Source organism: Rhinolophus hipposideros (genome assembly GCF_964194185.1).
Source record: "Rhinolophus hipposideros genome assembly, chromosome: 19".
Lineage (NCBI taxonomy): Eukaryota > Metazoa > Chordata > Mammalia > Chiroptera > Rhinolophidae > Rhinolophus > Rhinolophus hipposideros.
Window position 1 is genome coordinate 48,420,758 of NC_138065.1, and position 17,254 is coordinate 48,438,011.

The 17,254-nt window shown below is 40.0% G+C and overlaps 1 protein-coding gene across 1 annotated transcript; it reads left to right on the forward strand.

The window, feature by feature from the left end:
- Positions 1-4,744: 4,744 nt before the first annotated feature.
- TNFSF18 (TNF superfamily member 18) lies at positions 4,745-13,441 on the forward strand (the record flags this gene model as incomplete). The annotated part of the gene is made up of 3 exons (XM_081024615.1): positions 4,745-4,903; positions 11,496-11,526; positions 13,095-13,441. 3 exons carry the CDS (start codon positions 4,745-4,747, stop codon positions 13,439-13,441), a joined length of 537 nt encoding a protein of 178 aa, XP_080880741.1.
- Positions 13,442-17,254: the final 3,813 nt, after the last annotated feature.

The following is a 17,254-nucleotide window of genomic DNA, read 5'->3' on the forward strand; positions in this document are numbered from 1 at the left end:
ATAGTGATGAATTTCCTGAATAGTAATTTACTAGCTTTGGGTAATGGGATATTAGGAGGTGTTTTCATTTGGATAATCTCTCTTCAGACCTATATCTCAGCCTTTATAAAACTTCCCCTTACTTTGAAGGAGGTCAGGTATATGGTTCTCATCCTATTACCACATTTCTCCCTGTATTGCCTTCTATATTTGTGTCTTTCTCCAGCTGCTTGTAATATCCAAACCAAACCAAACAAAAAGCAATAACAAATCTGAAGATAGGGACTGACCCTTGTCTAGCTGCATTCAAGTTCCTAATATTGTGCTTGGTACATAGAGAGCATTCAATAATGTTTGAAGGGAATAGCACGTCTTTTGCTGTATTGTAGAATGATTTTATGCAGAACAGCAAAAATTGGTCTTTACCCATTTAGGTTCCCAGTGCCAAAACCAACAAATCTAGCCATGAGCCAGAATATCTAAATTGAATGGCGAGAGGCCAGTGCTAAAAATGGAAAACCAGAAGAGGAAGTGTCCCATTGATTCCTATAGGAACACTGTCACAGTTGGGTGTTGAGTGCGGTAAATGCGCTGACTGTTCACTGGTGGAGCTGGTGTAGAGGAGCTTGTCAAATGAGGAGAGGAAGTAGAAGAGCGAAGGGAAAATACCTCCCCCAGATGCTCTTCTGCTAGGGCTGCCTGAGGAAATCCAGGAGATACAGGGGATGGTTAGTCTCAGGAATATTAAGATCCTCTTATTTCAAGTAGGTAGACAGGTGAAATACATAGTGACCTGGTGATCTACGTGATACTGGGCAAAACATGATCTAACAGCAGCGCCCATTCATTATGACTTCTAAGGTGATGCTTGATGGTTTTAAATAGGAAATGTCAGGCCATATTGCACAATGGAAAATCTACTTTCAGTTCAGATTCCAAGCAGGAAGTAATTATTCTCATCAAACAGGGTTTAACATGCTCCTCCCACGGCCAGGATACTGATGCATGCTGGTTTGGCTAGAAAGGACACACACACACAACCACGACCCCACACAGATCTTTCTCAAAGATTAGCAGTAAGGCAGGTAGAGAGGACAGGAAGGCTTCCATGGACACTGGCCACCAGACTTGTTACCTTTATTGTACGTGAGCCAGGAAAACAACAAGGAATCTGGTTAGGGCTCTAAAAAAGGCTCCAAGGAATCTGATAAGGGCTCCAAAAAAGTGGACATGCAAAACAACACAGAACAAGACAAATTGGGGCACAGAATAGGGTCCCCACATCGTGGAAGATAAACACAGTTTGGATTCAAACTATTTCCTAGACCCCCTAATTGGGGTTGTTATTAGTTTCTTGGAGAGAATGATTTGGAGACTGATATGAGAAATCTCTGTATATCTGTTAGATTATTGTACACATAATATGTAAATATGTGTATAAACATGTACATATGCATATATGTACATATGTATCTATGTATAATGAACTATATACAATACTTTTTATAGAGTAGGTATTTATAAACCTTAACAAATACCGTTATTGCCTTTATACAATTCCAAGTTTAAAATCTTATTTATGTATCATGTCTGTCTGGATATTTTCTATTATCAATTATCTATCTATCTGTCTGTCTATCTATCTATCTATCTATCTATCTATCTATCTATCTATCTATCTATCTTTACCTATCAATCATCTGTTTATCTATGTATCTTCAAACCAAAGTCAAATCTATTTGTCACAAAATAAGTACATTTTTTGCTAGTTTTTCTGAAGCTCCTGATTTTACAGTTCCTTAATGAAAACTATTAGACTATACAACAGTCTGATGTTTTGTCATAATTCATACTGATTTTTTAAAATTTCTAACGTTTACAGATGTTTATGCCTCTGGATATTTATTCCTTAAGTTTTACCACTCTCTCAAAAAAGAACTCCCTCATTTTTCCTCTCAAACAATCCATTTCCAACCTGTCTTCCCAACTGTTTTGGCTTATCTAGACCTTTCTGTACTGTAAGGTTCAGTCCTCTGGTACTCATTTGGGCCTCTGTTCCCTTGTGTGTAAGGTTTTGATATAGTTGGGTGGCAAATTCCCTGATAACTGATTCCTTTCACATCCCTCAAAGCTTTTAGCACAGAAATAGGCCAATAGTAAATGTTCAACATGGATTTGCTAGCTGGACTTAATTTTAAAAAAAAATACACCTCATTTCAACGGTCTGAAGCAGTAACAGGCCATAAATACAAAAGCTTGGGTTTGGTCCTAATTTACCGCTTGTCAAATCCCAAGATGTCATATCTGAGATGTGAATTCTGATAGCTTACACCAAAAACATACCAATGCTGACTCATTTATCCAAGAATATCAAAAAGCCTTCATTACGGTCACTTGTCCTAACCTGAAGCTCCTTCATTTCCGAGCCCTGTTTCTGCAGCCCTGGAATGCATTCTTCTTGAGATAAGCATGTCATTTTTCTTAAGATACTTTCATAAGGTTAAAATAATGAATCAGGATATCCCAGAGCCTAACTTTAGTTAAGCGCAGAAAGAGGAGCTGGATTTTATTTGGAACAGTGCCTCATTTGAATAAATATTTACTGAAGTGAGTAAGCAGAGGGAGTTCCACTTAAAATTTGGAGAGGAGATAGGAAGAGGATGAGATTTAAAATCTAACTCAGCAGTGGCTGATTTTAAATTCTGTGGTTGTGCATATGCTTTTCAGACATGATGCTAGTGCAAGAATTATAGAGACAAGTCATTACTCTTTCTCAGGAGTCCAGTTTATTACTCATTCCAGTATCACAGCATCTGGTACAAAGGCACAAAAATATCGTTGCATGGAAACATTATTTCTGAGTGGCTCTGTGACTCTTTTCTTCAGAGATTGTTTATTGAACAAGGTAAAATAGGGCCCAGTTAAAGTCTGACAACTCAATGAGAAATATTTCTGCACACAGTGTGTTCTTAAGGGAAGATGGTTGGGCTACAAAACTTGGGCTTTTTTCCACCATTACCCATGTATGAGTGGTGGAACAGACCACCCACTTGGTTATCCTTTCCTTCCTCTCTCATGAATGAGAATGTTCAATCTCGAGGCTTGTGTTCTAATTTTCAAACTCTTTAATTTTCGGTTAGCTTGAAAAACTGTCTGCATAATACTTTCCTTTGACCTCCTTTCATCTAAATGAACTTTAGCTGAATTATACCCTATGGCAAACATTTTTTTAAAAATCATTCTTTTCTAGGATTTTACAATTGAGTCAATCTTCACAACATCTCTAAGAAGAGAGGAGAAGAGATAAACACTTATGGAACACCTCTTATGAGCCAAGACTTTGACACTGATTTCATTCTTGAAAAAGCCTTACGAAGTGAAAGTTCTCTCCATTTTACAATGAAGGAAAACGAGAGGTCAAGAACCATGTTGAAAGTCACTGAACAGAGAAGGGCTGGGCAGCACCAGGCTCCCGTCTCAAGTCAGCCTAAGTTAAAAGGTCATGTACTTTCTAGCACATGATGCTGGCACTCTCTATAAAAGGTAGGCATCCATCCCATTTAACAGATGGAAAGACTGAGGTACAGAGAACCAGGGCACTTCCTCCATTTTGCAGAAAGTCAGCATTTTTGGTGCCAGGAATTTTCTTTAAAGAAGATATCGTTTTTTGGGGCCGGCCTGGTGGCTCAGGTGGTTAGAGCTCCATGCTCCTAACTTCGAAGGCTGCCGGTTCGATTCCCACATGGGCCAGTGGGCTTCCCACATGGGCCAGTGGGCTCTCAACCACAAGTTTGCCAGTTCAACTCCTCGAGTCCCACAAGGGATGGTGGGCAGCGCCCCCTGCAACTAAGATTGAACACGGCACCTTGAGCTGAGCTGCTGCTGAGCTCCCAGATGGCTAAGTTGGTTGGAGCGCATCCTCTCAACCACAAGGTTGCCGGTTCATCTCCCACAAGGGATGGTGGGATGCGCCCCCTGCAACTAGCAACGGCAACTGGACCTGGAGCTGAGCTGTGCTCCCACAACTAAGATTGAAAGGACAACAACTTGACTTGGAAAAAAGGCCTGGAAGTACAGACTGTTCCTTAATAAAGTCCTGTACCCCTTCCCCAATAAAAAAATATCTTTTTAAAAAAAGATATCGTTTTGTATGATAATTTTATTTCTATTTGATGCCAGTGCTAAAGTTTCAGGGTTTTAAAATAAGTAAGATATGAGAGAAATGAGCTTGTTGTATTTATATATGTTGTATTTATATATGTATTTTACATTTATATATGCATTTGGTGTTTTGTAGAGACTCTCAGAATGAACATATTTTATATCCTAGAAATTAATGAAACTATTTTTTTGTAAACCATGCATTGTAGCCTTCCTAGCTCTCCACCCCCAGCCTCACACATACACGAAGTATAAGGCTTTATTTGAGCTTTAGTTCTTCATATAAAAAGTAATTTTCTTATCTGGAAATAATTTGTAATGCTGCACTTCCTCTAGCTTTGGAAAAGATTTTTTTCCTTCTGAACTTCCCTCGTGTTGTTTTTTTTTAATCCTGTGTTTGTGTTGGCTCGTAGCCTTTGGCCTGGTATCAAATGAGACTCAGCACTTATCCTAGAAGTATCGTTATCCGACACACAGCATCAGAAGGAAAACCCCGCCTCTTAACACCCACTACTGATTACCATATACTACAAAACCGACTCGTTGCATCACTTGCCCATCATTTGTGAATTTCTGCTCTCCACAGCTCTCCTCCCTGCAGAGAATGAGTTTGAGACACATGGAGAATATGGCTTTACACCATTCAAGTCCTCCAGGAGCACAGAGAACATCCTGGAAGCCATGGCTCCTCTACTCCACAATCGTTTTTTTCCTATTGCTTTGCTCCTTCAGCACACTGGTCTTTACTCTTCTCCCATTCAAGGTAAGAAACAATAGCACCTAAGCTTGCTACTTATTATAATCCTGTTTTTGAAGTCTAGTTATTGACATTGTCAGAGCTGGTTGGATGAGATGGGAGTTCAGAAAACGTCAATATAGTTTCAATGTTGTCATGGCATATGGCTTTTGGGGGCTTATCTAAGTGCTTTGAAATGAGAGAGATTAGAAAATGCTGAATGTCAGTGGCAGGATTGAACCATTTAATGAAATCAGCCAGTTGACAGATGTGGATGGAGTATTTTTGCCCTTCCTGGAACTTTGCTAAATAAACCCTCTTGGTGGAATAAAAAGGTGTAAAACATGATGGGTGCTCTCAAGGAATGAGATGCAAGCTATAGTCTTATTGAAAGAAAAGACATAAGGAGATACCAGAAGACAGAATAAGATGAGCGGCAGGTGGTTAGTGTATCTTTGAGGAGGGAAATAGCACCGAATTAGGAGTAAGAAGATCTGGACTCTGGTTCTAGGTATCCCAATTACTGGCTGCATGAATTTCAGAACGATATTTCATCTTCCTGGTTCTGTCTCTTCATCTGAAAAAATGGTGGTAGGAGAATGAATTTATTCATGATAATGTCCCTTCTAGCTTCAACAGTGGTTAATTATTCATCTAAGAACATGAATGCTTTAGAAGTTCAAAGAGGGGGCAATGACTTTGGGCCTAGGTGATCAGGGAGGGCTTCATGGAGGAAGGGAGAAGCACATTCCTACTCGGGAAGCCCCTGAAGCTTATCAGGAATTTCCCATTGAGTTCCAGTCCAAGTTGTGTGTCTAGCAAAGAAAATGGAGATATTTGGAAATAATATAAAAACTTCTTATTAGTTTTTCTGACTGTTGACTACATAGCACTGACCAAAAAGAAAATAAGAAATGTTTGATGTAATATAGGATTTGGCCCATTACTGGGCATGTTTGAAGATCTTGAGCCTTTGAGAACAGGGTGATACATGCCCATCAAAGAAAGGGCTATGGAATGAAATCAGGGACTGCAAAAACACTTTCTAAGGGGATTAGCCAGCAAAGATTTCAAAGATACAGTCCTACTACTTGAGGTATTTGAAGCAACTGAGAAAAAAATGCGGAGCAAGCAGTACCCTGTAGTTGTGGTGTGGAGGTGAGGCAAGGGTAGCTTTTGCCAAAATTTTACGTGGTAGCCCATTAATTTGTATTCAATAAGCATATACAAGGAGATATATTATATATGCATTTATATAATATAATGTATATATAATATATAACAAATATATACTGTAATATATATTATATATACACGTGTATACATATATTATATGTACATATATATGCATATATGCATATATAGTATTGTATATATTATAGTACACACACATACACCCACACACACAGAGAAACATTTCTAACCATGTCTTCACTCTCTCAAGGAATGCATCAAGCAGAAGTCTGAACTTTCTGGAGCAGTGAAACTGAGCAGAAAGAAAAGAATTGTCAGGAGTTACAAGTGTTTAGATTTCTGAAGAAGGAGAAGGGTGAGGATAGCAACAGCTTAAATTCGGAAGTGCTTTTTCCTTCTAAAAACCACCTCAAGTTTCATTAGCCAGATGACCCCAAGAACATAGGATGTATCACAGCTGTCACCCATTCCTGCACATGAATGGAGAACCGATGCCCACAAAAGGAGGGAAATGCCTTTCTCAAAGGCACACAGTGGCTCTTTAAAGGGAAAGAGGAGGTCTAGTAATTAGAGGCATGGAGGACCCCTGTTGGCAGAATTGGACTTGCTCAGCCCCCGGTGTTCGAGCTCTGATTCCGGATTCTCTCTCCCAGACAACACGCAGCTTCTCAATGAAAGGTTCTGCCTTGAAAGAAATAGCGCTGAGCTTGTTCCAAATTTGTGGATGCTTAAAAGGTTTTCAGGATATTGTTCTGACGGGACGCCAGGGAGGTACATTTCTTATGCGAAAAGCCAGTGGCCTGGCTGACAACACAAGGACACTTTCCACTTGCCTGCACTTCCCTTTTTCCTACTGACCACATATAAGTGTCTTTGGAAAAGACGGCTGAGTGGCTAGTGGATGGTGAGTCATTAGGAGGGCGCTTCCACGTTCTCATGAACCTCGGAGTTTACGTTCTTTTCATCTTCACTCTAATTTTATACACAGAGTCCCATGTTGCAGTTTCTCTAGGCACTAACTCACAAACTTTAGACAGGAAGACTGGCTTCTTCTAAACAAACAGAAATTTCCTTGGGAGAAAATTGTTTTCTTCCCCCCCCCCCCCCCCCCCCCCGCTTCTTTCAGAACACATTCAATCAAAAGGATTGACTATGAGGTCTACTGCTCAGTGAAAATAACCTCATAGAAGTTGTCCCTAAAGTTCAGGAGAGTCCCCTACTTCAATGAAATGAAGGATACTTCCAAAAGGGGAAGCTGTGCTTGTACTTTGAAGCAGAGTAGATTCTGATGTAATTAGGGTTGGTTTGGAGAAAGCATTACGTAGTAATTTTTGGCCATTTGAAGCCAACTGTATAAATCTTGGCTTAAACCAAATGGGGTTACAAGATGAACTGATCCATCTAAGCAAAAATGAACCAAACTAAATCAAACTGAAAGTCCCATATGCTTCTTCATAAGTGGTATTTACTCCTTCCAAACATCACCAGAACTATAAATAGAAATTGTCCCAGAAAGTGGTGTAGGGGTGAGACTGGTGAGTCAGATGGGCTCCCTTTGGATTTCAGCCTGCCTCTTATCAGCTGCATGACCTTGGGCTATTTACTTAATTCTTCCCGTGTCACTTCCTCATCTGCCAGGGAGCGTGCTCATTCTTATTGCATAGACTTTCAGTAAGGATTCTCGAGATAGTATAGGGCCTGACCCGTAAGCTCTCTGTAGAGTGCAGTGATTAACATTTGCACCAGTTATTACCGTGAAGATAAATTAGAAAAGATTTAATATGGGCATTCCTTGCTTATCGCGTTCGCCTCCTCAACCAAAGACTATCCCTCAGGGCCAAATATGATTTTTGTGATGACAGAGATTTTTCATTTGTGGCAGTAATTAGAGACTATCACAATGGGGGTTCTGTAGCTGGAAGTAGACATTCCAGCTGCCCACAGTACCCGATCCAGGATTTCTGTCTCTGGCAATTCGTCTATGGTCCTAGGTCTCGCCACACTCTGTGCGTGAGAGCAGACAGCACAGATATTATCTGTGGCCCGTAGTTTGGTACTCATTTATATTTAGACACTTACTCAATTGCTTTCTGTGTGCAATCATGTCTTTCTAGAAAGATTATAAGCTTCTTCAGAGGCGAAGACCATAAATTGCATTTGTTTCTCTTGGTTACAATGCTAGTATAATGTTGGGAATGTTGGTGCTTCCAGTTTTATTCAGTTCCTCATTACAATCAGCATCATTATCACTACAGCTCATAGCTCGTGAGCAGGACCTGATAGAACATCTGGCCAAAGCCCTTCATAAGATTTAGCTAATTTAAACCATAGCCAATTTCAATGAGCTTAGGTGCTATTATTTTCCTCATTTGATAAATGAGGAAATTGAAGTTAAGGGACTCCCTGTCACATGCCTATCATGGGCGAAACCAAATTGAATTTCAACATCTAAGAAACCCCCAAATGAGGATGAAATAAATCGCAAGAACAAAATAATGACAGGAATCCAGTAATTTATCCTAGCATGGTGGCTTCCAAACTTTTTGATTGCACGCCCTTATTGAAATCAAACTGTTTTTAATTCCAATCCCAATACATACACTATAATAAATTATATGCAAGTCCTAATATTATGCATATTTAAAAGATACACAGTTTACAAGGGTGAATCAAATAATATGCTTAATGTAGCTTATGCACAGTGCAAATCCATTTTGCTTTTTACCAAAATATTACATTTTATAGAATATGTTGGTATATAACCCACATTTCGAAAATAATTGAAATAATATTGTAGTAATTTAGTAGAGAAACATAAATATGTTGCTTGTATTTTCTTGTCTTAGTTTAACACTTTGTGATACACTAATTTGAAGGCTATATTCTAAGTTAATTTACCTTGATTCATAGTTTTGAGAGCCATAACTGAGAAATTACCTCACAATGAAATGTAAATCAAAACGGAAGAATGCACCTTTGAGTGCACTTACCATGTTATGATACTGAATTTTTAATCCCTCGTTCAATGGTGAAAAGTTTTTATTTTGTTTACATCAAAATGATATTGTCCCTCACTCTATTTATACCTTTCCTTCTTTCCTTACACACTTTAAATTCCATGGTTTATGAACCCACTCGCTTGTTTCTCTCTCTTTCTTCATTGTAGTCTAATAGCAAAACCTCAATCCTGGAAAATTTTCAAGACTGACTAAATCCAATTGCTCTGTGTCTTTCACAGTTGAATGTGGAGGAGGAAAACAACTTTGTTGAAAGGTCTCACTTTAAATTTATGACCACTAATTTCAGCTGGGACTTTAACGTAGCTCTGTGAACAACCTATAATTTTTCCATTCTATTATTTCTCCATTAGACTATTTCATTCCTTTGACTTCTCTTTAAACATCTAACGCCTCTTTCCCATTCCCTCACCTGATATCCTTTCCTCCAGTTTCTGTGACAAACAGCAGCAGGCAGGGAAGAAGTTTCCAAGCTCCCCACCATATCTACTACTCACTTGCCCACATATATTGTGTTTTCCTCTTGTCACTCTGTATGAATTGTTCCTGCACCTATCTAAGGCCACCACCCATGAACTACATTCTGTCCCCTCTTACTCAGGGACGTTACCCCAACAAAGATCTCCTAGTTCTCACATGTTGCTCCTCTCCACTTTACTGAAGCATTCCCATCAAACAGCAACAGATAACCATGTTGTCATTTCTCTCACATTAAAACAAACAAACAAATCTCTTTGACCTCTTATCCCCATCCAGGATCCAGTCAAGTTTTCTGTTTTCCCTTATGGCAAAACGCCTCCAATTTCTCTTTTCTCCTATACTCTTAACTCCATTCCAATAAAGCTTCTGTCCCCACCACATCTCAGAAACTACTTTTGTCAAGAACCCCAATGACCACCATCGGTCAATTCTCTGTCTTCTCGGACCCATCAACAGCATTTGACATAGCTCATCACTCCTCTTCCCTAAAATACTTTCTTCTCTTGGTTTCCAAATATCATACTCTCTTTGTTTCCTTTCTGACTCACTGGACTTCCCTTCTTAGTCTCCTTTGCTGTTTTTTTCCTCATTCCTTGACCTCTGAACACTGGGAAGTACTCCTTACATACACTCCCTGGCTTAATGATCTCATGCCTTATAGCATGACACAGAAGCTGAAGACTCCAAATTTGTTTCATCAGAACTCCTTAACTTCCATCCTCATAGATCCAATGGCTACTTGACTTTCCATCCGGATATCTAATAAGCCTCACACACTTGACATGTCCCCAAATGAACTCATGATTCCTTCTTTCCTTCCACTTTACTTGTCTTGGGTCTTGTTCATTTCAAACTTGTTAATTTCAGTGATTAACAACTTTGCCTTTCCAATTACCCATGCCCCCAAATCTTGGAGTCATCTTTGTTTCTTCTCATTTGCTCATCCCATATCCATGTCAGGACTCCTGTTGGTGCCATTTCCAATCACTTAGCGCCATTTTCCATCACTTAGCACCATTGCCAATCACTTAGCACCATTTCCACCTCTAGGACCTTGGTCAGAGACACCATGCTTTCCTGCCTAGAGGATTGCAATGGTCTCTTAGCTGGTGTCACTGATTTTGCCTCTGTGTCCTTTTAATTTATTTCTAGCATAGCAGACAGAGAAATCCTATAAGAGAAAAATGCGCAACATCTTCAAATTCAAGAAGTCTCTTAAGCACTTTCCTGCAAGGAAATTAATAAACTTTACGCAGTACAAAATGTTTTTGCAGTTATACCTTATCTTACTACAAGTATTTAAAACCCTTTGCATTTAAATACTTGTATTTATAAAATTAACCACACTGATGGCTTCCTGTAGCATGTGAACTGTGGTATGTTGCAATAGTTTGAAATTGAACTCTCCTCAGGTATCTCAGTTATTGTATATGACATGTGATTGTTTGAAATAAGGATGGCTTTATCAACCTGAGTTGTAAATATTTCTATAGCTTAATTGCTTATTACTTAGAATAAAAATAAACATAAATAGAAATTGTATTATATTCTTCTCACATGCCAATGGATCACCTCGTGCAGTCACTGTGTGTGGAGAGCACTGTTTATAGAAAATTTCTATAGCCCTGGAGGAGGAGAGTCCAAGATCAAATAGCTATCCTATGAGTGGAGGTTACGTGGATGGAACGAGACCTTAAATTTTACCTAAAAGACTCAAAATGGTAGCCAGTAATGAAACAGAGGACAGAGCCAGCTACCTAGAAAGGGAAGCGGAGTGAGACCAGACAAGGTGGGGGGAGGAATTCTTTTTTTATGACTAGGAAAAGAAGTTTGCTTCAGGAATCTGAAATCTCTAAACAAAACCAGTGAAGAAAGTTGTGACACTGTCGTCATCCTGACCATTTTTTTCTTTTTTTCTTTCCCTACAGACTGTCAATGAACACTGTGCAGCTAAATTTGGTGAGTAACCTGTCTGGCATGCCTCCTTTTTACTTTTCTTAGTATTTGATACAAGAAGGTAAGTTCCAGCACTGTTAAGGAAGCCTTTATTTTATTCCTTCTTCAGCTATTTCTAACTGCTTATCATGGGTCAAGAACTGGGCTAGGAGCTGAGGCTTCAGAGGTCAACCAGACAGACCAGCCCACCCACTGATGATGCTTACATTGAAAGTTACATCACTACTACTGGTGTCTAGTAGAGTATGGGTGGTGGGGGCTGCCATATTTGTTTTTAATTGTACAGAAGAGGAATGAGAGTTGAAAGGATGGCTACTTCCTTTCTCCTCTCTTCTTAACTTCTTAGTTACGTTTCCCCTATAGTGCCCTGGTATTTGCTTATAAAACACACTCAAGTTTACAATTAAACTGAGTCTTAGGGTATTTCTTAGAATGCCTACACAATCAGAAATAAATACATTCTGGGTTTAGATCTCAGGCCAAACTTATTTTCAGCTGAGAGCAGAATCTTTCGAGAGTTAACTGCAACCCCTGTTTTCCTTTATACCTCAAATCGCCTGGCTTTCCATGCTGTGAGGGATTAAGGAATCTCTTTTTTCTTGTCTTTGCCTCTGGGATATGTTTTTGCTTTTCTAGCGAATGGAGCAGAATTTATGATATGTTTGAAATTCCCTCCTGATGTGGTAAAAGTTGAGGCCCTCAAGTCATGCTAAGGTGGTCTTTGAGTGGCCCTTATTACAGAGTTAAGTAAGAGAACCAGCGGCCCGTCTTCCTGGTGACCTGCCTACTGACTATTATATGTCAAGCAAGAAGAAATGTACTGGGCCCTGGGATCACCAGAGGTAGAGGAAGACTTTGCTTCTTCCTTTAGTGATCGCTCCTTTATTCTCCTTCCGAACCTATGCTCATAGCCTTAGAACAGCCATTTATAGATAAATAAGGAGTCAATGTGTTCCCTTCTCCAGGGTATTCTCTTATCAAGGGTTCCTTTTAATTCCGGGATAAAGACTTTGCCCCCATAACAAAAATTATGGAGAATTAGAGAACAGGCCAGATAAGTATTTGGGGTGGTAAAAACACTTCCTGGGGCTCTGAAATCACACTACTGTGTACAAACAATTAACATTAGGAAAATATGTAAATTCTCTCTATATATATCTATGAAAATAAGTGACTAAGTCTTGACCTTTTCTCCAACCCCTGTGACAGCATTGAGCTAGGGATACTCTCTCCTCTCCCCTCCCCTCCACTCCCCTCCCCTCTCCTCTCCTTTTACAAATATTCATTGACAACAGATGTAGTGCCACCTAAAACTTGACCCATTTTTCTATTCTAAATCCATTTCCTTAGATAACCATTTCCAAGCGATAACCCTTAGGATTTGCAATTTCTCTAAAACAAGGAATAGATAGATACTTAATATATTCAAATTGTGGTTGGCGAGAACTGTTAATAGCACAGACCAGATAAAGAAACAACTTGTAAGTGGGAAAGAACTATAATCACGAAGAGGATGATATAATTAAATAACTATGCTCTCCATGTTTTCCTCCCTTGTAAATTTCTTACAGGACCATTACCTTCAAAATGGCAAACGACCTCTCATAAGCCTCCTTGCGTGGATAAGATAGCTGATTGGAAGCTGAAGATACGTCTGAGTGGCTTGTATATAATTTATGTCCAGGTGGCTCCTAATACAACCTACAAGGAACCAGCTCCCTTTGAGGTGCGGTTATATAAAAACGAAGGCATCATACAAACCCTAACAAACAACGCTGCCATCCAAAATGTAGGAGGGACTTATGAATTACATGCTGGAGATACAATAGACTTGATCTTCAACTCTGAACATCAGGTTCTAAAAAATAATACATACTGGGGGATCTTTCTGATAGCAAACCCTCAATTCATCTCCTAGAGTCTTCAATTGGTCTCCTCATCCTTTTCAGCATATGCAGAGATGCTGAAGGGGGGCTTGGAGGAGGCAAATTTTCAAGGCCTACAGTTTGTCTGGGTGCACAAATCAACACAACAAACAGAACTCTTCTGCATGTGAATTTTCCTCTCTCGTTCTTGTTCGAAAGAGACTCGGAGGAAGGGCCAATGACATTTGGTTACCCCAGATGCTGGGTTGGCAAAGACACTACCAATCCATGATAAAATGAATAAGGGTGGCTAGAGGACAGAGTTTCTCCAAGAGTCTTTGTCTAATCTTTGAATCCATGGGTGGGAAAATCAGGTCTTATTCCCATGAGAGTCTTACCTGTATGCCAAACAATCCTGGACAGTCGTCCTGCCTTGCTCTCATATTCTTGGGTTGCTTCCCTTTACTCTTCCCATACTCCCATCTTCTGAGACCCTCCTAATAAAAAGTAGTGAGACTGGTAGGATGCCCACAGAGATGCCAACCACACTCCACTTTAGATGCGATGATATCAGAGGATGGAAAACACTCTCGGGAACTACCGGGGCACAGGCCCAGGTGGCATGGGATGGAATGCACTTTATTTGGGAATTTCCCTTGATTTCATCATTCTCAGGATGCAGGGTGCTTTAGAAAGCCAGTAGGTCGAACGGGTCATTTTGAACCTTCACATAGGGCTTCATGAGAACTCATTGTTTGTGGGTCTAAACACTATCAGTGGTAAAGACAGAGTAAGCATTAGGAATCACAAGATCTCACCCCAGAAATTGGTACTCCAGTGCTGTATAATGTCAATGGAAGGATTTCCTATTTGTAGCTAGCTCTCCAGAGTTTACAGAGTGCTTCCATATATCACATGGCAACTCCATAACATTAATGGGGCAGGTACTTGAAGCACAATTTTAACAATGAGAATATGGAGGCAGATGGCACATAGATAACATGTCTCCATCCACAGAACTAGTGATTGATGAGGCCGAGGGACTTCCCACTTTACATTATATTATACATCTAGAAAGCTCAGCAGGTTCAGTTTTCAGGAGGCGTACTCCCTTTCAGCCCAACGTGGGTGGAGAGAAACCACAACAGATCTCTCCTTTCTCAGCAAATTTCTTCTCTTTTCCCTGCCTGGAGCAGGGAGCACATGGGTGTTTCTCAGGACTTACTCCAACCAAATCCCTTCCTCACTTGGCAGAGGTCAAATGTGTTAACTTCTACAAATTCAATTCAATGACAGCCTACTAAGATTTGGGACTCTGTTAAATTAATAAGCTGCTTGCGGGTTCTTGTTGAAAGCTATCTAATATGATTACATGTTAACCCAATTTAAAATATTTATGGATATTTGTAAAAAGCTACATTATGTTAATTAATAGTATCACGTATAACGCTAATTTAAAAATATATGTATTGTGTGCAACAAAAAATTGCTTGGGAGCAGACTAAACTTGAGACTGAGTTTCTTTCTTTTTTGTACTTTTTAAATTCAATTTATTGGTTACATTTGTCAATAAAATTATAGATTTAAAGTATACAATTCTATAACATATCATCTGTATATTGCATTGTGTTCACTACCCAAAGTCAGATATCCTTTTGTCTCGTTCGCTCACTGCCTGTGTTGTGCTGGACGTGAGTCTCCATATATTTGACCCCATTTACCCTTTTTTACCTTCTCCATGCCCCCTTTCCCTCTGGTAACCACTATACTGTTGTCTCTGTCTGTGAGTTTTTGTTTGTTGGTCTTGTTCGTTTGTTGCTTTCAGTTTTATATCTCACATGAGTGAAATCATATAGTTCTCTACTTTTTCCACCTGACTTACTCCGCTTAGCATGATAATTTCAAGATCCATCCATGTTGTCGCAAATAGCCGTATGTCATCTTTTCTTATGGCCGAGTAATATTCCACTGTATGTATGTGTGTGTGTGTGTGTGTGTGTGTGTGTGTGTATAATATACCACATCTGCTTTATTCAATCATCTATTGAAGGAAACTTCGGTTGCTCCCATGTCTTGGTTACCATGAATAGTGAGGCCAAGTTTCTTAATAAGTGTTTTTGAAACATCGGTAGAGCCGAAGACTTCAATCAATGCCTTGTTCCTCTTGCATTTGTATATCTTCTCAGGAAATTAAAGTTATATCACATACATTTATGGAAACTTGGCGGGATTGATCTTTGTTAAGTTATAAGCAGCCATGTGATGGAATGGGCTGCACTGATTGTTAAGTTTTTGCAAGTTTTTCATTCAGGTTTTTAAACACAGCCATCCTTGAAATTGACCACGGTGGGGCTTTTTACAAGATGGGAATTGGCAAACACTACAAATCAGGGCCTTCCTGTTTTGGAGAACCCATTCACCAGCACACCACTGCTTGTAAAACTTGCCTTCTTAATGACTCCTGTTTGTTCTTGCCTCATTCCCAGAACAACCAAGGCAGGCAAGGGAGAAAGTGAAATTGTTATATTCCCAGCAAAAGCCTCCTGTGGTAGTGATTTCTCAGGGCAAGTGGAGGTCTCCTCAGCTTTGACCAGAGAGATGGCTACAACAGATGATCTTCGAGTGTTCCTGGTGTTATAATTTCAGTCTTTGTTTTCAGTGCATGCTCTGTTTCTTTAAATAGTTATTTATATTATAAGCCTGTAATGAAATGCATCCTAGTAAGTGGAATGTGGCTGACTCATCTGGGAGTTATCAGCCTAGAGTTAGCGATCTAGAGAACATGAGGGTACACTACAGAATTCCTGTGTATAGGAAACACTGTTTCCTCAGTGTTAGGCAAAAGTGAGAGCTGAGAGCTGCATGCAATTAGCTTTTGGTTGTAACCCAATTTCCGATGAATTGGTCAGACAATTTATCATCTGACTTCCATGCACCTCCTAAACTCCACTCCACCCACATTTATCATCAAAGTCATCACTAACCCTGCTCACTCTAATTGTTTTTCACCTTCCATTTGCCCCATCAAAGCTCACCTAGAGTGTTTCAGATCCTTGTGGGTTAAGTCTCTGCTTCTGAAGATAGCAGTTAATTGAAAAGCGATGTAGTCTGGTGCATTTGATGGAGACTACTTCCTTAGAGGGTGTATATCTATACATCTTGAAGACGAAATTCCTGTCTTTCTGTGTGCTATCCCAAAGAAGCAATTTCATGTGTAGTGGCGGTAGGACAGTTTTTACTAGAAGAAGCACAAACCTGATTGACTTATGGCGGAGGGAGCCTGAGGGCTGCGGGAGCCCTGGCTCCCTTTCTTTGACTTGAGAGGATGTGTTTCTATTTGGGAGTCACTTGTGAACCTGGCAGAGTCATTCCACTGGGCATGACTCTCCTGTGAGTCCCACATCTACCCACAGGAAACCTGTACACATGCCTTGGCCCTACAAATTCAGAGAGTATGAGCTCACCTCAATGTAGCAAGATTCTCGTATCTCTACTGAAGGAGCTGGCCTCTGTCTTTCCAATAGATTTCCTGGGTGTTGTCAGACTCTGGCCTACTGTCAGCTTTAGCTTTCTCGGGTAGCAGTCAGGTTACCAGTTCTCTAGCTCTCCCAATTGCAAGAAAATACATTTCAAAGCTGCTGTAGTGTCTCCCTTGAAGTCCTCCTACCAGGCTTAAAGTTAGAAAGTTTCATTGCTTCATGTCTCTCGTGCGAAAGGAGCAGGGGAGGGCTCACAGGATGGCCACAGCTCTTTAATAAAATGTTATCACAATCTCTCCTTCTCCCCTCTCTGGCCTCCTTTTAGGTTATTGATTCTGCTGAAGTATCAAAGGGCAGTGGGAAGGGGGACTTTTCTTCATTCCTTTA